This window comes from Anoplopoma fimbria, chromosome 17, assembly GCF_027596085.1.
Source record: "Anoplopoma fimbria isolate UVic2021 breed Golden Eagle Sablefish chromosome 17, Afim_UVic_2022, whole genome shotgun sequence".
NCBI classification, from domain to species: domain Eukaryota; kingdom Metazoa; phylum Chordata; class Actinopteri; order Perciformes; family Anoplopomatidae; genus Anoplopoma; species Anoplopoma fimbria.
In genome coordinates, this window is record NC_072465.1 from 25,539,009 (window position 1) to 25,565,678 (window position 26,670).

Sequence of the window (26,670 nt, forward strand, 5' to 3'; positions counted from 1 at the left end):
ACACAATGACTATTTAGTCATTTCTTTTACAAAATAAGTCATCACCGTATATACAGTACCAGTCAAAGGTTTGGACACACCTTCTCATTCAACTACTCTGAAGAATCTAAAATATAAAACATATTCTGGTTTGTTGAGCATTTGTTTGTTTACCACATAATTCCATATGTGTTCCTTCATAGTTTGGATGTCTTCAATATTAATCTACAATGTAGTAAAAAATAAAAATAAAGTAAAACCATTGAATGAGAAGGTGTGTCCAAACTTTTGACTGGTACTGTATATATATAAATAAAAAAGATATATATATTTATTTATATATATATATATATCAATATATATATATATATATATATATATATATATATATATATAGTATATCAATATTTATATATTATATATAAATAAAAAATATATATATATTCTTTATATATATAAATAAATATATATTAAACATATATATATTTATATTTTATATATATATATAAAAATAAATAAAACCATTGAATGAGAATATGTCCAAACCTTTGATACAGTACCAGTATCAAAAGTATTTGTTTCGTTGAGCATTTGTTTATTTACCACATAATTCCATATGTGTTCCTTCATAGTTTGGATGTCTTCAATATTAATCTACAATTTAAAAAATATATATATAAAAATAAATAAAAAACCATTGAATGAGAAGGTGTGTCCAAACTTTTGACTGGTACTGTATATATATATATATATATATATATATATATATATATATCAATATATATATATATATATATCAATAGTACAGTACCAGTTTGAATGAAAGGTGTGTCCAAATTTTGACTGGTACTGTATTATAACTATTATATTGTAAAACCAGTGAAACAAGGAACATAGTAGAAAAAACAAGTATTTTAAATAAGTAAGTAAGAAAAATAAAAATCCACAATAACTAAAAACTCCACAGAATGAAGATGAGTTTCTGTCACTGTCAAAGCAAAGCTACACATAAAGTTTGAGGGTTTTGAATGAGGCAGCCACAACAAACATGGCGTCCGGAGGCGGCTCGCTGGGAAGAGACGCTGGGAATCCTGCAAAGCTGTTTTAATTGAGAGTTTTACTGCTTAATGACAGATACAAATACTTCATTCTCGATCTCAAGATGGAGCCCGACACGTTTGCAGAAGAGGTTTCGCAGAGGAAAGTGTGTGTCGTCGGCTCGGAGCTGGTGGAAAACTACACTGTAAGCTACATCCGGGTCCTTAGGGTCCAGCGCCTGTGTAGCTCAGCTAGCATGTAGCCACCATTAGCTCCAGACCTGTGCTAGGTGGCTATGCTAATGAGGTGCCTGCTTGGCTTCCAGGGTCAGGGGTGATATGTTATGACTGTGTGGGGGTCACTAAAGGGCAGGTTTGTGATTGATGAGGCCCAGACCTGGCTGGGGAAAGAATGAACATTGTGTCCTTTTATTCCCATTAGAATATGTTTTTAATTATATCTAATAATGTAAGATATTCATAATGCAAAATGCAGGTTCAATGGTAAATGTTCCAAATATAGTTTGGACACCTTCTCATTCAATGGTTTTTCTTTATTTTTATTTTTATTTTTTTAATTAATTATGTGATAAACAAACCAGAATATGTTTTATATTTTAGATTCTTCAAAGTAGTTGAATGAGAAGGTGTGTCCAAACTTTTGACTGGTACTGTGTATATATATATATAAATAAATAAAAAAATATATATATTTATTTATATATATATATTTATATATATAAATAAAAATAAAATAAAGACAAACCATTAAAGACAAACCATTGAATAAGAAGGTGTGTCCAAACTTTTGACTGGTGCTGTATATATATATATATATATATATATATATTTATATTTATATATATTATATATATATACATAAATATATATATATTTTTTCTATTTATTTATATATTTATATTTATATATATATATATATATATATACATAAATATATATATATTTTTTTCTATTTATTTTTATTATATATATATATATATATATATATATATATATATATATATATATATATATATACACACACACACACACACACACAATACCAGTCAAAAGTTTGGACACACCTTCTCATTCAATGGTTTTTCTTTATTTTTATTTCTTTCTACATTGTAGATTAATATTGAAGACATCCAAACTATGATGAACACATATGGAATTATGTGGTAAACAAACAAATGCTCAACAAACCAGAATATGTTTTATATTTTAGATTCTTCAGAGTAGTTGAATGAGAAGGTGTGTCCAAACTTTTTGACTGGTACTGTATACATTTTGCACATAAAGGATTATTTCTTTGTATTGTTGTGCATTTGGCAATAAATAACCTTAAAACTTACATTATAAGGTGAACTTGAAGGTTCACTATTGAACTTGGACATTAGATTATGGTCTGGAGCTGTCATAGTGATTTTTCAAGTGTTATCACATGCCTTATGTCTGGAACTTCATCTGATAATAGTCGGTTGACTAGAGGAGATGGTATTTAATCTTTCTTCACGTGGTTACTGGAGCATACGTGCAGATTGTAAACAGTGAGATTCCTGCTGTGCTGTTTCAGGTCTATATCATCGAGGTTTCGGATGGAGAGCACAGATGGACTGTGAAGCACCGCTACAGTGACTTCCACGATCTCCACGAGAAGGTGAGGGACTTTTGCAAAGCATGACGGCTCACTAGTCAACTTCATTATTCCACAAGCAACCATATTTAATTATTATTACCCATACTTATGAATAATTAACAGAGATCTTCCCGGTATTGCAAGTGCAATTTTTTTTTTTCCATGGTAGTTACCATAATACATTCAGTCTTTACTGACATCCTTATTATTGTGCAAAGCAATTCATATAAAGTAATTAACTCACCTGTGTGTCATTATACAAAGTCCTTATTCTCATTATACTCGTGGTGTTCATTGACCGACACAGAGGAACCACATGCAACAGCTCTTGTGTGAAAAGGCTCCATATTATTGTATGCAATCATCGCCTGATATTCCATTATCAGAACAATGATTTATAATTAAAATGTCTTATTTATCAGGGGATAATATACTGACCATTGAAATATTGTGCATCCCCACATGTTTATAACCATAATACAGTACGTCAGCAATGCACCACATCTGTTCTTGACCAAAAATGTTGACTAAACATTGACTCTGAGTGATTAGCAAATCTACTATCTGAATATCTGAAATAATTGAATGTGCTAAAACATAAAGACGTTTCTGAGGAGACTCTGAATTCAAACCTGCAATAGAATAAAGCAGGAGCTTCAGACTGTGGAGAAAACATCACTATATTTTTTGGTTAATTGATAAATGGTTCATATAGTGGTAGAAGTATCAATCACATTGTCCCATAGTCTGTTTCAAATGTTTTGTTTGTCTGACCAACAGTCCTAATCTCAAAGAGAATCCGTTTACAATGATATGAAACACAAAGAAGCATCTAATATTCACATTGGAGAAGCTGCACCCAGACAATGTTTGGCATTTTTGCTTAATAACTTCAAGTTTAATCCTGATGTGTGTTTCCCTGCAGCTGACGGCAGAGAAGAAGGTGGACCGAGGGCTGCTTCCTCCAAAGAAGATGTTGGGGAAGAACTCAAAGAGTCTGGTGGAGCGGCGGCAGAAGGAGCTGGAACTCTACCTGCAGACGCTCCTGCAGCAGTTCCCACAGGCCACGCCCACTCCGCTCTCCTGCTTCCTGCACTTTCACCTCTATGTGAGTTCACCTGAGGCTCCTAAAACCTTTGCACCTGTGCAGTAAAGTGTTCAGGTGCTTCAGCCTTCTAGTACTAAACCTGACGTTACAGTTGGACGTGTGATTCCAAAACCATTGGCACTAATCTGGTGCTATAAACAATCCTCTGGTATTCCACCAGATCTTGAACATGGCTGCAGAAAATGTTTGCAGTCAGCCACAAGACCATTAGTGAGGTCCAACACTGATGTTGGGTGATCAGGTCTCACGTGTCGGCGTTCCTGTTCATCTCAAAGGTGTCAGATAGGGTTGATATCAGGGCTCTGCAGACCAGTAACCAGACTGGTAAAACCATTTCTTTATGATGCTGGCCTTTTACAGGGGGGACTACGTACTATTGAGTACAATAATACATTTCTGGTAAATTTCTTGTGATTTATTCTTGTTCTTCCATAAAGCTGGAGGAGTTTTATAAAACAAGTTGCCTCTTGTTCGGGTTCTCAACATGGTGGTCATGTCAAAAGTTGATGAAAGGCAGAAAAGTGCTCTGGGTCCTGTTGTAAATACTGTTAAACTAATCCAGGCTAACATGATGTTATCCAGTTTAAATTAAATTATCAACCACTCCAGTTAGAGGTTTGATTAGTTAATCTTGAATAGATATTTTGAGAGTTGAAACCATGTCCATCTGTCTGCTGTGCAGTGAATAAATAACATTATTTTACTGACTTTTCAAGCTTAACTGATTGTTATAATGAAATGAGTCCAGTTTTAACAAAGTCTTTGTTTCTTTCAGGAGATCAACGGCATCACAGCAGCTCTGGCTGAGGATTTGTTTAATAAAGGTTAGCTTCCTCTTTGTCCTCTGACCTCTTTCCTCTTATCCAATATGTTTAACCGTTAACTCATTTAGTGGAGTGGTGTGTTTCCACTTTGTGTAGCTGCAGAGGCTTTCTTCCTGTAGCTATTGCTACAGTATACTTGTCATTTCAAGAGATAAAGTGAAGTGAGCCAGAATGCTCTGTACTTTATTAATCAGGGACAACAAACATTAATTTAATCACAAGGATGTAAATGTCGCAGATTTAGTCAAATGTCAGTGTCCTTATTAGAACTGAGGGTTGAATTCACAGGAGGATTTCGCATCTTTTGCAGACGCTTAACCTGCACAAATAACACCACATTTTTTTTATTTTTTAAAACACTCGTAAAGGGTGAAATAAATCGATTAGTTCACTGCCAACTAAATAGCGACTCTGTGCACGTGATGAGGTAAAGAGATAATATGCATTGTAGCCAGGCGGAGCCATCCTTATGCTCCCCTCAAAATCATTTATTTTTAGATGCAGTGAAAAGATGCAGTGACAGTAGTGTGATTAAAAATTTACGTGTCATTTTTGAAAAGAATTTGAAAAAAAAAGAAAAATATATTTATTATATAAAGAAAATAAACTTATAATTTCTTCACGCTCCAGTTGCAAAAAGGGAAAATTGCACTCATCTGTAATTTTGCAGCTGTGTTTGAGCGGTAATATGTTTAGTGCAATATCTTTCACACCTTGAGATGTGGCAGATAGCAGTTGCAAGTTCTGTGCAATCCATTGTCGTTACTTTGATTGCATAACGACATCCTGTGACAGCAGTCTGTTTCTCCACATTACACTCTGCGCTGTTTCCTTTCAGTTTTTTGGTTCCTTATAACTTAAAACTGTTCCAATTCTGTTTTTAACAGGGTATAATGTGCTGCAGCTGCATCAATCCAGTTTCCTTAAAATATTTCTTAAAGTTTCATCTGTCCTTGGTCGTCACAGTTCTTGTTAATACAACCACATATGATTTGACTACTATATAAAAAGCAATATTGCTGATTGTTGCAGGTGTTGTCAACATCTGGTTTTGTAGATGTTGTATTGTGAAGCTGTAACTTGTTCAGATGAAATCCTGTGCAGTGAGCAGCATGAAACCGATCTAAGTATGTTTGTTTGTTACTCTGTAGGTGAGCAGCTGCTGCAGGCTGGCGAGGTGTTTTCTCTCCGTCCGCTGCAGCTCTTCTCCGTCTCCCAGCAGCTCCGTCTGGCCAAACCAACCTGCTGTAACGGAGACGCCAAAACCGACCTGGGACACATCCTGGACTTCACCTGCAGGCTGCGATACCTCAAGGTCCCGCACCTCTGTTTTGATCTAAAATCCCCATCGTATAGTTTAGTGTTGTGTCCTGACTTCACCGTTCAGGAGCAGACGTGGTGAATGTTCTCACTGGTTTTTGTCTGTGTTGTTCAGGTGTCTGGGACCAGTGGCCCAGTAGGAACCAGTAACATCCAGGAGAGCAACCTCCCCTTCGACCTGTCAGTCTTCAAATCACTGCTGCAGATAGAGGTAACTGTCTGTCTGTGTCTCTGTCTGTCTCTCCTGGAAATAATCTTGTCTTGTAGAAATTCCTGCCTCATTCATATCACACACACACCTCATGCTTGTTAAAGGGATAAAGAACACCAAGTAAACCCACATTTGACCCATTTACACCAGAGAATGGTGCCAGTTAGTGCCTGGTCACACCAGTTAGTAGCACATCTCATTAGACAAAGCAGGGTTGTATAAGATTAGACTGTGAAAGATAGCTAATATGTTAGTTTATTCATTTTTTGACTGTCAGGCCCTCAACGTTCTGCACTAACAAGAAGGTTTGTAGTTGGTCTGCCTTGCAAATTAGCCTTTGAAAGTTCACCCACGCCTAACTTGTGATGACTCACTGTGGAACTTTTTTGTCCCGACAAATACATCAGCGGTTTCCTGCGATTCTTCTGAAATGAATAGATTTTTTTTTATATTTCACTTTCATAAATGGTGGTGTTAGCATGCTCTTGAGCAGCGTTCACTTAACCAGGTTTGCAGCTGTTTCCCATTACTGATGTGGCCAAAAGCAGGAGGACAGGGGGGAGGGACAGGAAATAGCATGGGTAGAGGTGTAAACATAATTTGCAGGAGCTAGCAGGCAACCGACCTCAAGGTCAACTGCTGTTGCTGTGTTGCATGAAAGTGCCGTCTCTAACAGCAAAAGTAAAAATACTAAAAGAGGAGACAACATGACTTTATTATGATCAAACAAATGCTAGTTGAGGTGATCAGCAGGATGTATCTGAGAAATCGGTGCTCAGTTTACTATGTAATCATGTCGTGTTTCCTTGAGTATATTCCTAAAACAGATACTGATAAAGGTTATTTTTTTACTCAAAAATTCTCCTTAAACCTGCTAATGGATGATAACTTCTGTCTCTCTCTCTGTCTCCAGATCAGTGAGTGCAGCTCTCAGCAGATTCAAGGTCTGTCGTCTCTGAGGTCGAGTCTGGCAACTCTGAGTATCCACCACTCCACGGAAACTATGACGGTAAACTAACATAATACCAATAAATACTCCTCTGTAGCGTTTACGGAGTGTCTTGTACGTCACATACTGATGCGTGTTATTTCTGGCCTCTTCCAGTCGATCCTGGTCCCGGAGGCGAGCGAGTTCTCACAGTGGGAGGCTGAGGGGGCGGAGTCTGGCTGTCCCGTCACCGCCGTCATCCCCGTGTGGAGAAACCTGACCACGCTGGACATGAGCCACAACGGCATCGGCATCATCGACAGCTCAGTGGTGAGACACACGCTGCAAAGTTAAAGACAGTCGATAACTGTGTTTAAAAGTCAGTGCATGTTTTTTTTCCACACTGAAGTCAGTGGAAGAAACACTGACGGACTCTAGTCCATTTCATAAAACATCTCATAGCCATATTATTGATTTTTTTTTTTTACTTCAATTTCTTTATGCAACAACATACCAAGATAAATAAATCCTGTTTCAACCAAAGGATGAGGCGAAGGGAGGATAAATTCACCTTTTGTTGTTGATGATTCTTTGAAATGATTTCCATCACTTCTGTGAATTACTTCTGAGTTCTCATGAAAATCCTGGAAAATGAGTTTTCCAGGCCTAGAAAAGCTGTTTAAAAATGTATTGAAATAATTATGAAGTCCAACATATTTGTTAAACTGACAATTATTACAAGGTTAAAACACCATAACAGTAATTATCTGCTGTAACATACAAAGTCATAGTGTCAGCTGATTAACTTTTTGTTTAATGTCCAGATCATTTTACAATATTTGCTTCATGATTTTTCAAATGAAATGGTATGTTGTTTGATTAAGAATACTTAATACAAACACATGCTGGTTTAGCTAGCTGTTGTATCACAAGCTCCTTGATATCAACCCCTCTGTCTACAAACGGGGTTGAAAAAGTCAGAGTATATGAATAAATGAAAAGTTTAGGTTCCATAAATCAGTTTTTCCTCTGTTGCAGAAACTGATTCCTAAGGTGGAGTTTCTTGATCTGAGCCACAACCAGCTGTCTACAGTGGAAAACCTCCAGGTATGTGACGAAGATTACATCAGCTCTGTTGTTACTTCACAACAGTGTCGGTGTCATTTCTAGAGTTGCAGCTAAAGAAAACAGTCAAAGAGCCCAAGATGATGTCTTCTTATGTTCTGTTTTGTCCGACCAAAATTACCAAACCCATTTAGTTTACTAATAGAGAACTAAGAGAGAAGAAGTAATAACTCACAAGGTAGTTGCTTTGACTTTTGTGCTTGATAAATGACAAACATTTAATTGATTCTGAAACTAATTTCCAAAGTATTTTCTGTCGATTGGGACAAACTAACACTTAGCTGCTGCTACAGGAAGTTTGTCCTAACAGCTGCAGTTTGACACCTCTACAGATGTGTTGTTTCTCATCAGCAGAAGCACTGAAGTATCTGTTCTGTGTTTGCAGCACCTGTACAATCTGGTCCACGTGGATCTGTCCTACAACAACCTGCTGGTCCTGGAAGCCGCTCACACCCGTCTGGGCAACATCAAGACTCTGAGCCTGGCCGGAAACCAGCTGGACCAACTGACCGGCCTCACCAAGCTCTACTCGCTGGTCAACCTGGACCTCAGCCACAACCAGCTGGCCCAAGTAATCACACTGTGGATGTACTGATGGTCCAGTGGTTTTTACATTAAAAGAAAGGAAACATTAAATATGCTTATACCAAAAGGAGGAGATAAATAGACACTTAAAGTCACTGTGAGGAACTTTTGACATGTTATGAAACAGTTTCAATTTAAAAAATTGGTGCCTTAATATGACCTTTACGAAGTTTACGAGACAATCAGCAAGATGGTTGGTTCGTTATTCTTAATACTTGTCATCGGTGCGACAGAAGAACGGAAGAACCAGAACCAGGACAGAGCAGATCAGACTGTCAGAGCCTGCTGCAGTAAAATGAAAGGTTTTCTAAAGGGACTCCGGTGCTCTGAAACACTTCCACTTTTGTCCTCAGGGGGCGCCAAAATATACAGAATAAATAAAAAGTTCCTTGTAGGAACTTTAAAATTACCATCCTGTAGGTGTAATTGATCATCCACATTAATTGCATCAAAGGTCCTCGGCCCCATTGAGTCTTCATAACACATTCAGGAAAAACAAGCTAAAAAAATATAAATATAAATAAAAAATACAGAATTTAACGAGGGATTTGTCAGACTTTGTTTTTGTTTTTTGACTTCATGTGTGTTTGTTTCCAGTTGGAGGAGATCAGGAACATCGGATCTCTGCCGTGTTTAGAGAAACTCAACCTGTCCAGTAACCCCATGTGCATCATCCCAGACTACAGAACCAAAGTCCTGACCCAGTTTGGAGACCGTGCAGCAGAGGTACACCACCATCACACCGTTAATATTACTACTGTACTAGTACTATTACTACTTATTTTACTTCTACAGCTGCCAACAGCACCAAAAGGTTTTTCTTGCTTTACTGTTATTGTTGCTTGTACGGCTGTTCTTTTACTACATCACAGGTAAACAACCAACCACGGTTTATGCTACTTCAGTTATTGCTATTAATACTATTGATTCTACCAATCGTGTGTAAGTGTTGACGTGTTTTTTTTATCCTTGTCTCTGCGTCTTCAGGTTTGTCTGGACGGTACGGTGACGACAGAGAAGGAGCTGGACACAGTGGAAGTGTTGAAAGCCATTCAGAAAGCCAAAGAAGTCAAAGACAGAATGAGCAGCGGCGACAAGAAGGTAAGATCCTCCAGCTTCTGGATACTTTTATGTCAGTTATAGTGACATACGGTATACACCATAAAGAATATTAAATGGTTAAGAAATGTTAAAAATTTAAATGATTAATATTTCATTTATATATCGAGTGTAAATAGGTTATTAAGAATGTCTTTAAAGATTGTGAGAACACTTTTTTCACATAAGAGGATTTTAATATATTTTTTAAACATTATAAGTATCAAAGGAAATTACCTTTGATAAACATCTTTGAGTGTTTTGTCTTTCTTAGTCATAATTTTTTATCATATCTTCCCAATGAATTAACCCTGAAACCTTCTGTAGATGTTTTATAATTCTAACCTGATAATAGATCAATCAGAGGTCATTATTAGAGTGACTAATAATGAAGTTAATTACTAACAGATCTCTGAAGCCTGAAGGTTGAACTCTGTCAGCAGCTACAGTTACCTCATTTGTTGGAGTCACAACATGCAGCTCAGTAACGACAGCTGGACATCAACAATTACACAGATTTACCTTTTAAGATTGATTGAGATTTTGCACATCAGCAGCAGAGTTAAGATGTAATAAAATTAAAGACAATAAATCAGAGAATCATGATTAGTCATTTGAGGTTGTCCCAAAATAAATGAATCAGTAAAGTTTGTGAAATATCTCTGTGTATTTAAACATGCCTTTTATTAGTGCTGGAGTCTTCAGTTGTAAATATGCAGAACATATTTCTTCGATCTTTTTATTTTTTGGTGTGACAAAAGTTTTTTTCACAAATTGTTGTGAACATCAGAAAATATTTGTGGCTGTTTCCTCCTGCAGAAGAATCAGTTTGTTGGTATTTGTAAATGTGTCCACGATGACTTCCTGTCTGGGTGTCCAGCCTTCAGAAATAAGGACCATTTTAAGTTCAAATAGTGATAACCTGTTTAGGAAGATGACAGTCCCGCCTGCGAAGCTCTGATTGGCTGGGTTGTTTGTCCAATAAGGGGGTCAATAAATAGAACACCCAACGTGTTTGAACATATCAGAGACGTGGATTCAGAGCTCTGGAACTGGACTATATAGAAAGATCAAAATTATTTTTCATTTCTCCATTTGTTAATCATAAAATGCATTTGTTAGTTAAACTTTGCCATATTTAGATTTCTGAGTATTCTTTCTTTTTGTAACAAAAAAAAGGCTTAGCAAAGGATCATTACCGAGTGTGTTTTTGGACATACAGTCTGACTGCCATGCATAGTAAATACCCTGCATTTAAGTATTCAAGCTTCATCTTTAAAGCAGAATGTTTAAAACTAAAAGGTTGGACGCCCACACAATCTATTAATATCTCCTGAACATAAACCTTTATAAGGTCTTCCTGCAGAAGGTAACTGTGGTCCACAAATATTCTCAGAGGGTTCACAAAGGCAAAATATTGATTGCAGCTTGTTCACAGAATTCTGCACATTTGCACAGTAAGAAAACCACAACTACAAAACCACCAGACACAACAAGTCTGAAGGCTATGTTTGTACTTACAGAACACAGTTTTAGCTCTTGTTTTTTGTGTTTTTTACACAACCTCAAACATGTACCGTAATTATACAACTAGAGCAGTGCTGGAGTAGTACTACTGGATACAGTCTCAGTAGAATGGCTCTAAATCAGAAAGCCGTCATTAGATGTTTCTCTGCTGCTGATGGAGCTTCAGGTTTGTAGGATGTGATCCGATGGACCGCTGCTCTCTGAAGGCTTCCCTCTCTGTCCTCTCGTCAGATCAGTGAGGAGACCAAGCTGTCTGCCGCTGCTGCACCTCCTCACCTCTCCTCTCCCCCCTCTCCTTCCTCCTGCTGCTCCTCTGCTGTTGCTCCTCCTGCTGTCACCTCTTCTTCCTCCTCCTCCTCCTCCTCCTCCTCTTCTTCCACCTCCACCTCCACCTCTTCCACCTCCACCTCTTCCTGCCCGGCCCAGCAGGCTGCCTGCCCCAGCCAAGGTAATCATGTATGTATCAGGCTGTGCAGAGCTGAGGGAGGGGGTGTTTTTTTATTTCTGCTGTCAGGCATCGAACAGACGAGTTTGTTTCTCTGCTCTTTGTCTGGAAATTAAATCAACTGATTCCGCTGACTGCACTCGCTGGGGCTGCAACTAGTGATTATTATCTTTATCAATTAATCTGCCTGTTGTTTAACCAATAAAATGTCTCTTTAGCTGATGAAGCTAACCCGCTGCTGGCACTCCACGTAGAGAACGTCTTGTTTTAAACCAGATCTCCTCAGCTTTATGTTTCCTGTTAGTCACTTCACTTTCTGCTCTGTCTGAGAAGAAAACAGCTTTCTTTTTTTTTTTTTTTTTTTTTTTTTTTACTGTTTATAGCTTTTAAAATTGTGATGAGTGGCTTGTTGCTTCCTCTTGCCTTATAATTGTGTACTAAGTTGATATTTATCCATCAAACAGTCTGCAGTATTAATTCTTACATAAAACGTAGCTGTAATTATATTTAGCCAAATAAACTTCCTGGTTTTCATGTGCCAGTAAAAAAAAAACACAGGCTGCGTTCCAAATCACATACTTTTACTTTTAGTACACACTGCAGCTGCCCTGTGTATCAAAAGAACGTACTATTGCATGCATTTAGCATTCAATTGGGACGTTCTACTTCCTTGAACTTTGACCCACTTGCTCATACATCTGCTGCGGAAAAGGATTGTGGGTCAGAAAAGCCAGAAAACAAGCTGGCTTGGATTCTGCAAAATGCCACCGGATGTTATAGAACATCCTGGTATTTTTTGGAATACTGCATTTGACATACTATGTTTTGGGACACACTAAATCTCTACTGGCATACTAAATAGTCTGATAGTACAGATATTGAAACGCACAGATGGCAACAGTAAAATGACCACAAAAATGTCTAAATAACCCCATAAAAAAATATCAAAGATGTGTTTGAAGTTATTTAAAAACATTTCCCAGTGTATTTTGTCCACCAGAGGGCACTGACTGTTTATTTCTGAGCAGTTAGACTTGATACACAAACTGAGGGATGGATGTATAAACAACAAGAGAAACACTAATATAAGACTAATATTCACTAATGTTTGTTTGGAGGTCGTGTGACTCCCTGCTTATTCTCACTAACCTCCTTCTGTGACACTAATATCTGTTCTGGCTAAGTGCAGGCTGCTCACTGTGTGAATGTCTGAGTGTTTAATGCTCGTCCAGTGAAGCAGTGTTTGACTGTTATGTCTCATTTATGTTTTGGCTGTTCGTTTATTTGTTTGTTTTTATGACGTTTGAAATTTGTATCCATTTTAAAGTTGGCTTGAAAATATATTTCTGTCAGAACTGAGTATGCATGAATATGTCTTCAATTTAAACTCGGGGCATCCATCATTTTTGATCATTAAGCATTATGTAGGGTTGCTATAAATCATTATTTTCATAACGCAAAATAAATCAGCTCTTGATTAAAGTCAATAGACTGTATGTAAGAGGTGAACGTAGTCACCTTGAAGTCACCCGTTGGTTTGTGGACTGACTGTTGTGAAGCCTTTAGTTCGGCTTTGGGGCTGTTGCCATGTTGTTTTATTTAACCATAAGTGATACAAGAGATGCAGCTAAATACAACACGACATTTCTAGCCATCCAAAAGGTTATAATTAACTTGTATGAACTGAAAACATCGTGAAAGGGTTAAAGATGTAAGACGAAAACTCTGATCACTCCCAGACCGGACAATGCCGTGGTAGCAACCTGTCATTCACAAGGTAGCCCCGCCTTAAAGTATACCCAGCTTTATCGTTTATTTTTCTCTAATTGAACCATAATTTACTAAATGAACATCATGCTGTATTGAAGAAGACTTGAAACTAGAGATTGAGACCATAAACTCATGTTTACAATGTTTACTGAGGGAATAAATCAAGAGAGAAGTAGAGTCATTTTCTCATAGACTTCTATACAACCAGAGGAGTCGCCCCCTGCTGGTCAGTAGAGAGAATACAAGTTTAAGACACTTCTGCATTGGTTTCACTTTTCAGAACCGGACTTCACAGCCTGTATGTGGAAAACTGTGAAATAAATGCCCATCACAAATTCTTAGAGGCCGAGCAACAGTCCAAAACCCAAATATATTTAGTTAACTTATGTTCAAACAGAGAAAAGCATCAGTTATTCATATTTAAAAAGCTGCATCCATCATATAATTGCAGCGTTATTCTGACCACAATTTGTCTTATTTAAGTTAAAACGTACTCTGCACAGAAGTAGTCATATCTAAAGACGTCAAGCTGTCAATCAGCAGACATTCTCCTCCCAGCGTCACTGATCTATTTGGTTTCCTGTTTGCAGACATGACGAGCAGAGAAGAAGAAGCAGTTCCCCCGACTGTTCTCCCTCCTGTGGACGCTGCTCCTCCCCCCGCAAGCTTTAACACTAATACACACCTCCTGTCTGCTGAACCCGCCCAGGTGAGACTCACCTGAAACACCAGGGAGGAGAAGGGGGGGGGTCTGTTACCATGACAACCAATGGGATATATCAGTTAGGGAGTGAGATAGAGGCAGTTTGACTGTTCAGAGATCTTTAAAAGATTTTATGTAATTATGTAAACTAACTATTTAGATTTGGAGGGTACAAGCTTATCTTTAAAGAATATACAATTTAAAAAAAAAAAAAAAAAAAAAAAGAAATGTATCATAAAGAATGTTTGTCTCAGCTGTGATCTAATGTTGCTTCATGTGTTTGTCTTTAGGTACAACAAGCTGCTGTCAGTCTGTCTGAACACAAACTCTGTGGAGCTCCTCCAAGTGTTACTACTACCACTACTACAAATAATATCAGGTCAGTGTCAAATAGAACAATGTAGCATCATTTGAATGAACAACTCGTATAGATTTTTTTATTTGTTTTTCAACTTTTTGCGCAATGATGCCACAAATATGCATCTTTCTCCAGCTTTAAAGCAAAATAACTTGTCTATTGCTACTTTAAAGACTTTTTGATTGCTGTTGAAACCAGACTTTTAATGTGAAACACAGGAAGTGTGGAGTCTCATCATGCTGAGAATATATTCAATCAGGGGAAATAAAGTAAAGGCAAAGTAGAGGTGTCAGTATTGAGTATAACAAGACGCATGTATTAACGTACTCTTATTTATTTTAAACTATTTTTTAGTAGTATTTTTTAATAGTTTGTTTATTTTAGTTTGTCTGTTTACCATATGGTATTGTAAACTCTCATATTTCTATTTTTTTATTATGTCTTATATTATTGCACTGTGATTATTGTGATGCAACAATCACAAAGCCAAATTCCTTGTATGTGTAACGTACTTGGCAATAAACTGATCAGGTGTAGTTCAAGATGCGTCCAACTAGAGGTGCAGCTGCTCCTTCTCCCAAATCTGTCTTTGTCTGTTTTTGTCTTACACTTTTATTGAACTTTATAGACCTAGAAGAAAATAGGAAACATTAAAGAAAATGATGTGGTGCAGTTGGTGTTTTTATGAGCTGATAGGACGACTGAAGCGAGTGGATGATGTCATATTTGCAAAGGCGTTTCTTCTGTGATCATGACATCATGGAAAGTATAAAAACAATCTCCGTCACTGTCTTTCTCTCCTCCAGTTGTGTCTGCTGCTCTCCCTCCTCCAGACCTCCTGAAACCTCGTGCTTCTCCTGCAGCGCTGTCCTTGTTTCCTCATCTTCCTTCTCACCTGCTCTCCCTCTCCTCCTCCAACAAAGACTTCATTACCCAGCTCTCCCAGCGTCTCGGCTCCATCCTGAAGGAGCAGAGGACGGAGACGGAGGAGGAAGAGAAGGAGGAGGAGGAGGAGGAGAAAGAGGATGAGACGAGGTCTGAATCCAGAGAGGTTCAGTCCCATGTGGAGGTCACCGAGGTGGGAAGTCCCAGGTAATTTAACCAGCAGCCTTTTCTCACTGGTTTCTGGGATTCCCAATTCTTTCTGAGATCTCCTAAAATCCAGACTAATCGGGTCTCTGGTTTCTGGAAGTACTGGTTGTGTTTGAGATCCCCTAAAATTCACCATGGCTTCTGGCATTTCTGCAATTGTCTTATGCTTTCTGGGATGTTCTAATGCTCCCACTGCTTTCTGAGAAGTTCCCACTGGTTTCTAAATATCCTCAAAGGTGTCTGATATTTCCTAAACATCCCACTGGTTTCTGGGATCCCAGAGGTTCTTGCTAGTTTCAAGGCTTCCCAGACATTTCTTGCTGTTTTTTATTTAAATTTTTATTTATTTTTTAATCTGACTGGTTGATAAGATCCCTTAAAAGTCGCTCTTCTTTTGATGACTTTTCGACGTCCCCACTGGTTTCTGGGATTCCAGGTGGGTTATTAGAGCCCTCAAAATTCCCACTGGTGTCTAGGATCTCCTAAATATTAGACTGGTTTCAGAGATCCCTTAAAAAACTGATTTCTCAAGGATCCCACTGATTCCTAGGATTCTGAGATCCAATAAGTTTCACATAGTTTTTGGGATATACAACTTTTTTTTTTAGATGATGACCAGTTTGTAGCTTTACAGAATATTAATATGTGAAAAAAGTATCAAAAAAGCACATAAAACCTAATTCTTGATTCCTCCTCTGTTTTATGCTCATTATTCAGTCCAGGCTCTGGGGACGGATACTTCGAGATGGGTCTGGATGACTCTGTAGAGGAGTCCGTCTGCTCCTCTTCCTCCACGTCGCTCGCCGTTCCTCCTGCAGATGAGCTTGATGGCCACCAGGGGGAGCTGTGTGGAGAACATGAGGAGGACGAGGTGCAGCTCAGGAGGGTTCTGTGGTGCTACTGTCTCCAGGTGAAGGAGGAGGTGGAGCAGAAGGAGGTGTGTCTGGTGCTGATGGACCGGCAGTTGGGCCTGCTGTTCCTGTCAGATGATGTCACAGGGACCAATCAGGACGCAGGTAAACACACAGTCAGCTTCAGTTGTTTGTTTGGATTTATTGTGCAAAAATAATTTTAAAAACATTTAGACCGATGTGTTCTATTGTCCTCAGACCCGGAGCAGAGTCGGCCTGTGGAGGAGGTGCTGTCCAGTCTACAGGTGGACCTCCTGCTGCCGTACTCCCAGCTCCTTCTCTCCTGCAGCGCCGACCTCCCTGACTCCTGCCTCGCCTTTGGCCTCCACAACGGTCTGACCCGCTGGTACCTCTTCTCTGAGGTCGAGCAGCTCCGGCAGACCAGGACCGAGCTGACGGCGCTGATCCAGGTCAGAGAGCAACACATGAGGCTTTTAGACTCCCTAAATGAAAGGGCAGTCTTTTTTTCTATTACATTTTTAATTTTTTTTATCACATTAGTAGGTATTTCCTGTATTTAGGCATTCAAACAAATTGGCTGCAGTTCAGTACTTTGAAATGCAATTGGCAGTCATTTCATGTCATTATTAAAGACCTAAAATAGAGACGTATAAATGTAATAAGATTCAAATAATAAACATGTCATTTGACACAGTTCAGTCTATAATTGGGTCAAACTGAGCTTTAATTTCTTCTGTATTATGTAGAAACATGCAGCTTTATTTGTTTTTATTTATTTATTCCATACAGATAATAACAGACGCACATTGTGGTTTGATGTTCTATACTTGCTTTTTTTTATACTTTTATTTATATTATTTAAAACGTTTCTTTAATTTGTCAGGTTTACTGATTGATAAAATATAACACAGTAAAAATCTGTTCAATTATATGTTTCAGTTTTGATGACATCAGCAGGTATTTCCTATATCTTAGCTGTTTTTAAATATAACAGCTTTCTACCAGAAGAGATCAGTACAGTTCAGCACTGAAATGTAATTATTAAGTAGGGTATCATGTGTGAAGCATGAATCTGGCTTGATTTTGTTGTTCCAGCATCTTGAAAACTAAAACCTTCTCACTTGTTTTTCCAGGCTGCAAAGTCTCAGACTGACCCGGACCCTCCCATCACTCCTCAGCTCCTCCCCCGCTCACTCATCAACTCCTGGGAGCTGGAGGAGAGTCAGGGAGCCCAGGGAGGCTATCCTGCCTTTCTCCTCCTCTCCTCCTCCTCCTCTGCCGTGGACCTCCACCCTCTCCTGTCAGACATCCTCTCCGAGAGAGACGACTCCACCCTCCCCTCCATCCTCGTTCTCACCCACCGACACCTCTGGGTGCTGAAGATGGACTTCAGAGAGCTGGCAGAGAGAGAGAGGATGAGGAGTGCTGACCTTCATCACTCCTCCTCCTCTTCTTCTTCCTCCTCCTCCTGGTGCAGGCTGGTCCGTGTGCCCCTCGGCTCCGTGGTGCTTCACCCCAGAGAGAGAGCTTCTCCGGTCGGGGACAGAAGCAGCAGCACCTCCTGCCCCGACCCAAAACACCGCTACAGGTAGAGAGGCTGTGATTGGACGATGGATGTTCTAACTCTATAGTCTGTAGTTTTTGTAAAAACGGATTGATAATAGTGATTATCTTAAGTATTTCCCTTATCTGTATTTTAACCCTCGTCTTGTGTGCAGGAGGACTCGCACTGTGGAGCTGCTGCTGGGCGGTCAGAGGCTGCTGCTGCTCTTCCCTCTGGCCCAGAACAGGAGCTCCTTCCTGGGGGTGCTGAGCCAGCGGAGAGCCTCTCTGGAGGGTCTGAAGATGGTGGCCCTGCCTCAGCCCTGCAGGCCCCGTCCACAGCAAGGTGAAAAACCAACTCCCTGCTCAATCACTCCGACCAAGACGGGAGTTTTATCTCAACTGTATTTCAATTTCTTTTAGTTTTACCCTTACTTGTTTCTTCTCCCAGTATGTTTGACGTTTCACCTCCTTGTGGGTTTGTTCTCAGGCCGTCACAGATCCAGAGACCAGTGCTGTTGTGCCACTACGAGGAAATCCCACAGCACCAGCAGGTAGACTTCTGAAGCACTTCTTTGTACTCCATCATAGATTACTTTATCTTCATGTAATCCTTCCTCTTCTTGTGCCTGCACTTACAGCCGCATTCTAATATCACATTATATACTTTGATTAAGGCCACACAGTTCTGTAAACATAAAGTACCAATCTTATCTGGGCACTCATTTATCAGTGAGTTTACGAGACATTTATTTACATAAAACAAACCATGATGCAGAGACAATCCTGACGGGCGTCAATGAAGCTGTAATGTCACTGCACTATCACAAATAGTGGACCGAATCATTGGCATTTGTGATAATACTAGCTGATATTATCTGTTTGCTGATAAGTAATAAGAAACACCAGAGATACTTTTGAGGTTATACAATTTATTTTATATATAGATAGTTTGTTTCTTGCAATGTAAAATGTCCTTCTCAGTACATTAATTACAGCGATAACCCAAAAAAACGAATTTTCTCACATGTAGGCCGTCTCAGAACGATGTTGATGCATAATTAATAATGTAGAATTGCTAATCTTTATTTTATGAGCTATTTGGGATTTTTGGGGTATTGCAAATATTAAAAAACAAACGATAAATAACACATTCGAACAAGGTTTTGGAAGTTGATTACCACGGCAACGGTCAAAGCGTTAATGACGTGTCACACCTTCACATCTCAGCCTTCCACTGCAAGAATAAGTAAATGAGTAGAATCACACTGGCCTCTCTAACGAGGACGTCACTCTACAAACAACATCTAAGACTTTCAGATTTTAATGAAATATGAGGAAATGATCCATTTTCTAATAATTTTGCCTCAAGAACCACTTTATGTTTTATCTTTTTCACATCATCAGGGAGCACAGAGTTGCATATACTTTTCCCACAGGTTACTTATTGCTGTTGTTGATATTTTTCTCTTTCCTCCTCTTCCTCAGCTGGGACTCCACCAGCCTCCAGGTGGAGGAGAACCAGCCGTCACCCCACCTCAACCCAGGTCTCTCCCCAGGATTGAAGCTCCTGGCTGGGCTCGGAGAACAGCAGCTACTGACCTACTTCCACAGATATATAGCAGTGGTAAGACACGCAAGACACACACACACACACACACACACACACACACACACACACACACACACACACACACACACACACACACACGCTTCCTAAACCAGTGTCACATGATAGAAGGAAGTGATGGAGCTCTTTGACTGTTAATCATCATATGCTGTATTTCATCATAGACCCATCAGATTTCTGTTTTAAGAGCAAAATCACCTCAATGCTGAGTGTTTTCCAGAGTAAACTGTTGCAGTTTAAAATGTTTGTTAACAACTGACAAATATTTATTATTGATTTATATACAGACTTATTTTTTGATTAATTTATCTAGAATGTCAGGAAATGGTAAAAATCGTTGGATGACAAATTCCCAAAGCCCAAGGTGACGATGTAAAATGTCAGTCAAGGAAAAGTCGAAGAGTTTCGTGTCCATAAAGAAACAGAAAAGTAATCTCAAGAAATGTTATCATGCTCGTTTTTATTGATTTCTTGAGATAGAATTTGTCAATCAGATGACTAAGGTCAGTTCTTTTTCATCTATGATGAAGCCCAGTTGGTTCTTTTTTCTGTCCCAGTTGTTGATGCAGCGTTGATGTTCATAAAGAGACACATCTTATGCCGTCTTTGTTTGAATTCAAATGTTCTTTTTTGTGTCAGTCTGAGGCGGAGGAGGTGAGACAGGTCCTGTGGCTGTCTGTGGTTCTCTACAAGTCTCCAGAGTCTGAGCTCACCTGCTGCCTGCTGCTCTCCACGGATACAATCTACTTCCTGTTGGAAGACTCCGCCTCCACACTCGGTCATAACTCAGGTATAATGAAGTGACATTTAATATCAATTAAAATAATATCCAAAATCCCCTCTTTAAAAACTTTCCACTCTAATATATCAACAAAATGAAGCAAGAATTTTAAACCTGGATTTATGTTCAGATTTCTGTTATTGAAATGAAAGCAAATTAGCAAATATTTAGTAATATTACTTCCACTATCTTTGATTTACATAGCTACATGAAAACTTTTGTCCAAATATTATTATTTTGTTTCATCTAACATGGTACAGAGAACAGCAGCAAAGATGCAAAAGTGTCCCTGTCCACTTTTGTCTTTATTAAATCTTTTCTTTTTTTTTTTTTATCTCCATCTGTCAGTGTTGGACATAATGGACTCTGGAGATGTGGACGTCTGTCTGTGCTGCTGTCTGTCCATCAGACTGTCTGACCTTCTGTCTGTCAACGTGGGACTGTTCGACCAGTACTTCAGAGTCGTAGGTCAGTGCATTGCAGGGCTCATAAATATTTATACCAAACTGCTGCTTAATGCTGATATTACACCCTCTTACCATCTGTCCGTGCATCCTCTCTCTCTCTCTCTCTCTCGCTCTCTCTCTCTCTCTCCTTATGTTTGCAGGTCGTTCGGCAGATCACATCGTGTGCTGTCTCAGCAGGGACAGTTATGGGACGGGCGTCTTCCTTCAGGAGCTCATGTCGGCTCTCAGTCTGCAGCAGCAGCTTCCTCCTCCAGAGCCGTCTGATCAGGACTTCTACTCCCAGTTCACCAGCACAAACACAGGTAACCATGCTGGGAGCCTCAGAGATTTACAGAGACGGACATTTATTATCTGTTTTGACATCAAATCCTACCTGAACAACCTGATGGCTGGTCGGATCACAAATAACGATGAGACTTCATGGAGAGAGTAAATCAATAATCTTGCAGAGTGGTGCTCAGAGAACAACCTGCAGCTCAATGTCATTAAAACCAAGGAGCTGATTGTTCATTTTAAATAAAAGGAGGCGGAGCCACACAACCCTGTCTACTTCAAAGGAGGTGGATCAAATGAAAAGTTTAAAGTTGCTTGAAATCACCATCACAAACAACCTGACATGGTCGTCACAGATCTCCATCCTGGCGAAAAAACTCATAAACTGCTGTGTTTCTTAAGGAAACTTAAGAAAGCAACATTCCTACATCAAGTTCATATGGATTTTTACAGAGGAGCAACATAACCTTAAAAACCTAAATATATATTGTACATATTTTGAAAGTGAAAACTAATTGTTTCCAGGATATTCAACCTTTGTTTGCCTTTAAAACTTGACTTCTCTTTTTACAGGGCTTGTGTAAAGGCAATAAAGTCTGTCTGTGAATATGATATAGGAGTAAACAGTTAATTACAGTTCCTCCTTTGCATTGATGAGATCAGTTTATGACGTTTTGCCAGTAACACTTGTCGACTTCTTGCTTCTTCACAGTACATTTTGTTTGCACTCTCTCTGTCGTTTCGGGGAATACTGTAACGCACAGCACATTTAGCATAATCACGTTTTGTGACACGGTTCCTCTGGCAAATATTAACAAAGCTTGACCTGGTGTTTGGCTGAACATAATGACAGATGTGATTTATTTTGTCTACCCCTTCAGGTAAGATGCAGAACTACGAGTTGGTCCACAGCAGCAGGGTGAAGTTTATTTATCCCAGTGAGGAGGAGATGGGAGACCTGACCTTCATCGTGGCAGAGAGGAAGGCTCCGGCCAGCGCAGCATCCTCGTCCTCACGCTCCTTCAACGTCCTGCTGTATCTGCTGGTCTTCCAGGTAAGAGCTTCTCCCTTTTGTGATTTTATAGGCGTTAATGCCCTTTAGCAACAGTGTATCCTAGGGCTACTGTGCATTAATTATAGAACAGTAATGATTCTCTCCTTCAGGTCCAAATCCCTGGCAGTCTGCCCAGCCAGGGCTCCACTCTCTCAGGCCACTCCTCTGTTTCTGGCTCTGGTACGTCTCCGGTCCTCCAGCCCAGGACTTTGATCCTGACCAGCACCGACGTGTTCCTATTGGACGAGGACTACGTCAGCTATCCTCTGCCCGACTTTGCCAAAGAACCCCCCTCCAGGTGAGCACACAGGAAGCCCTGCCCTACTTTATTTTTAATATTTAAAAAAAAAAAAGGTTATCCAATCTCAGTTAAGAGCAGAGTTATTGACAGTGACAACCTTTAAGTCTGGGAGGCAGGGCAACAAAACATTAAGTCAGTGAAACGTGTCGTCTCCCCTGAACACTGGAGAGTTAAGGAGGGGGAAATAAAACAAAAACACTGTTCCCTCATGTTTGTGCTTGTCTGCTGCAGGAAAAGAGGAAGAAGAGTAGACACTGACTGAAATAGTGTGTGTGAGACGCGTAGACGGTTCAGTCAGGGAGCATGGGGCAAAACAAGAGGAAATCAATATTCACTGAAGTCTAAAAACAGAATCAGTCAATGTGAGGAGGAGGAACAGGAGAATGTGACTGAGCAAGAAATGAAAAACTCAAAGTGTTATGATTCTAATAATCAGACTTAATTGCTGTTTTATTGCATTAGTCAGTTTGACATCGTGTTCATGTTCGCTGTTTTATGTACAGAAGGGCGATCGTTTATCTCTAACCAATCAGTGCCGGTGACTGAATATGTCCCGTTTGTGTCATATTTGTTTTCTTGATGTGTATCTCTTGTGTATGAAAAATACATAAGGTGTTGATTTAAGAATTTTTAGTTCAGTAAGTCGACATGTACAGTTGTTGTGACCATTCGCCTCCATTCTTACTACTTCCTACAAAGATCTGATGTGCTTAGTGGTTTTTCCAACCAAGGAGAAAACCACCAGACTTATTTGAATCACTTTTCAGATAAAGGTGGGTGTATTATATTTGTCATTGTGGTTTTATTACAGCAGGAAAATATGAACCACATTCAAAACAGCCCTCTTTTTTTTTATCACACCCATAAACAAAACAATTGAAATCCTAAATTCAGCACTTCTGAGATCCACCTGAGAGAAATGTTGCTGAGACTCAATCAGAGACGGTATTTCTCCGCTGCTGCAGTTTACTGACTTGCTATTTCGTTCAGGAGGAGAGTGTTTTAACTGAGTAACCATCCAAAAGTGATTTAGCTAGATTGCTAAACAGCTGATGCATGTATATTTGGAAATTGTGGCTCAATCCGCCTTCATCCCTAATAATAGACATAAACATGACAATGAAAAAGCGCCAGGCTATTGAATCGTGATTAGAATGGTTTGTAATGTTTACTCTTTTAAGTGTCCATAATCTATATTTTTATAAAAACAATGTATCAAACGACAATGTGACATTGTGAAAGGAGTCGCTCCTTCAGCAGAATGGTATGAATGACCCTCCTCCTCTTCCTCTTCCTCATCATGTCCTCCTGCAGGGAGCGGTACCAGCTGCGTGAGGCTCGGAGGATCCGGGACCTGGACCGGGTCCTGCTGGGGTACCAGACTTACCCTCAGGCTCTGACCCTGGTGTTCGACGACCTGCCCGGCCCAGACCTGCTCTGCCACCTCACCATGGACCACTTTGCCGCCGCAGGGGAGGATGCCCTGCCTGGAGGGGGCGGAGCCAGCAGCGGCGCAGAGGGCGAGGTCCAGTGGTGCGTCTTTGTCCCCGGAGCCGACAGCAGAGAGAGGCTGATCTCACTCCTCGCTCGCCAGTGGGAGGCGCTGTGCAGCCGGGAGCTTCCTGTGGAGCTCACCGGCTGATTGGTGGATGACGGATGGACCTAGCTGGTCGTTGGAGGGCGGAGTCATCATATGACGGGGATCATTTATACAGGGAATCAGGGCTCGGCTGGCTGCTCAAGACCTCAATATGCTTCAAACCAAGTAGTTCAGACAAACTGTGACCACATCTAAAGGCAAAGCATTTTCTAGCTGCTCCAAAAGGTCACACTGAAGGGCATCCTGTTGTCATAGAGACAGGCCAGATGTGATGACTCATTCAAATTATGTTAACAATGCAAACGTTCATTCAAGTCTCTCCTACAAGGCTTTTATTGTGTTGCTTGTGCACATGAAAAGTGACAGAAATAGTTGTGTGAAGAATGAAGAAAGAGTGCTTGGGAGAGTTCAAATACTTACACACCTCCACTCTACATGCCATTTACATCATATCACAGCCTGATATGTTTGTGACTAAGCTTTAACTCGGTCTCAGTTTGGCTTTTCAGATTGTTTAAATGAGGTCTTTACTTTAAGAAGACTAATGTGGAGTCAGTATGCATCAAATTAGTAAGTAAGTAAAAAAGCGTTTTTCCTCTTTTCTGCATGTTAACACTTGTCCTGGCTGCATCCTTCAACACTTTGTAGTCCTGATTTAATGAATTGATCAAATAGACGTAACGAAAAGCACTTTCAGAGACTCCCTCTTTGAAGACTTTCATCGAGTTGCACTCTGTTGTTCACATGAAAAGTGACTGAAGTAATTAAGTAAATAGTGAAGAAAAGCTTGAGAGATCATTTAAAACTACCACTACTTACTCTCCCTCCTCCACTCACCAGACCAATCACTGCATGAAGTGGGCGTGACTGTTGGTTTCGGAGGTCACTTGGTTTGAAGCATACTTTGCCTTTTAGTTGTATTTCCATTGAAAGGGATGTGGTTCGCTATAAAAAAAAAAAAAAAGAAACCTGAGGGTTATTCGGACTCTACAGACACCAGACTGCCATAACAGACCTGTGACATCACACTGAGCCGAAATGATGGGAGTTTCTGGCACAACTTCACTTTGTTGCAAAGTGTCTCACACGAAGGAGATCTACAGATTTCGTTGGATGACTTGACTGAGGAGCAGACAGACGGACTGGTGTTGCACAGCAGGGGGCGCTGCAGACAGTCCACAGGAGTTAAACTAGTTTTAAATCAACATCAACTTAAAAGAACAGTCATTTCTGGTAAATCCTCTTGTTCTCTGTCATCATATTAGAAGATGTATATCAGTTTCATACATGTGTGTGTGTCCAGCACAAATATAAGTGCAGGATGTGTTAGCCTAGCTTAGCACAAAGACTACAAGCAGGGGGAAACTGCTAGCCTAGCGTCATCAAACGAGGAGAAAAAAAGAAATATAAGTGCAGGATGTGTTAGCCTAGCTTAGCACAAAGACTATAAGCAGGGGGAAACTGCTAGCCTAGCGTCATCAAACGAGGAAAAAAAAGAAATCCACCTTCCAAATACTCCAAAGCTGTCTGATGTACATGTTATTTATGTTAAGTTGCTCTTAAAACCAAAAGTAATTTTTTAGTTTTGCACAGTTGGATTCTGTTTGAGGTGACAAGAGGATATCCAAAAATGTTGTACTGTTGTTTTAAGTATCTCACACACACACACACACACACACACACACACACACACACACACACCGACACACACACCGCTGCTCGGCACAATCTGCTCTCTGAACATTTTATTCCTTGCACATTGTAATTAATGAAGCAGTATTATTGAACTGTATAATGAAGCTTTTTATTATTAGTATTATATTAATATAAGTATGTTTTGGGACGGACGGATGTTTTTCCATCCTGAAACAGATTTTGTATTAAACACGTAAGTTCTGATGAAATTTCCAGAAAGAACTTTTACTTGTCATATTAAGCATCATCATTGAGTATTCTTTTTTTTTATACATTTCTTTGTGTTTTATTTCATTGTATGTTGTGTTTTTCGTACATTATTATTATTATTATTATTGACAAATGGGAAGCCGGACAGTGTTTGACCCCCCCACACACATCTCACCACTATTGTTTACGTTTCATGTTTTTGTCTTGTTCATGGGGAATGCCACTGAATTAAAGTGAAAATGAAAACTCCACATGTAGCGAGCAGTTTTATTCTTCAGAAATCAGCAGGGTTTAACCGCAGTCTGCACGCTGTTGAGCTGATGCAGCAATTAAACCAGAAAACCAGTCTCACCATGGAACCGACAGGATACGAGTCACTCCATGTTTCTACAGAAATACCAACTAAAACTGATGCCATGCTGGACACAGTGAATCCACAAATATATGTTATGATGTATTATAAAGTCTCGAAATCTTAATGTCTTACAACAAG

At 39.6% G+C, this 26,670-nt stretch overlaps 1 protein-coding gene across 1 annotated transcript; it reads left to right on the forward strand.

Moving 5' to 3' along the window:
* The first annotated feature begins 1,028 nt into the window (after nucleotides 1-1,028).
* On the forward strand, nucleotides 1,029-26,426 carry nisch (nischarin). Its single transcript, XM_054617276.1, is given in 29 exon segments — nucleotides 1,029-1,222; nucleotides 2,596-2,679; nucleotides 3,584-3,766; nucleotides 4,542-4,590; nucleotides 5,742-5,905; nucleotides 6,026-6,121; nucleotides 7,035-7,130; nucleotides 7,227-7,379; nucleotides 8,088-8,156; nucleotides 8,560-8,745; nucleotides 9,357-9,485; nucleotides 9,747-9,860; nucleotides 11,616-11,832; nucleotides 14,190-14,308; nucleotides 14,593-14,681; nucleotides 15,467-15,527; nucleotides 15,529-15,752; nucleotides 16,470-16,768; nucleotides 16,862-17,073; nucleotides 17,758-18,212; nucleotides 18,343-18,512; nucleotides 18,657-18,720; nucleotides 19,655-19,793; nucleotides 20,436-20,586; nucleotides 20,926-21,045; nucleotides 21,185-21,346; nucleotides 22,199-22,371; nucleotides 22,482-22,669; nucleotides 23,987-26,426. Coding segments are annotated over 29 exon segments (4,575 nt in total). The 5' UTR covers nucleotides 1,029-1,141; the 3' UTR covers nucleotides 24,315-26,426.
* Nucleotides 26,427-26,670: the final 244 nt, after the last annotated feature.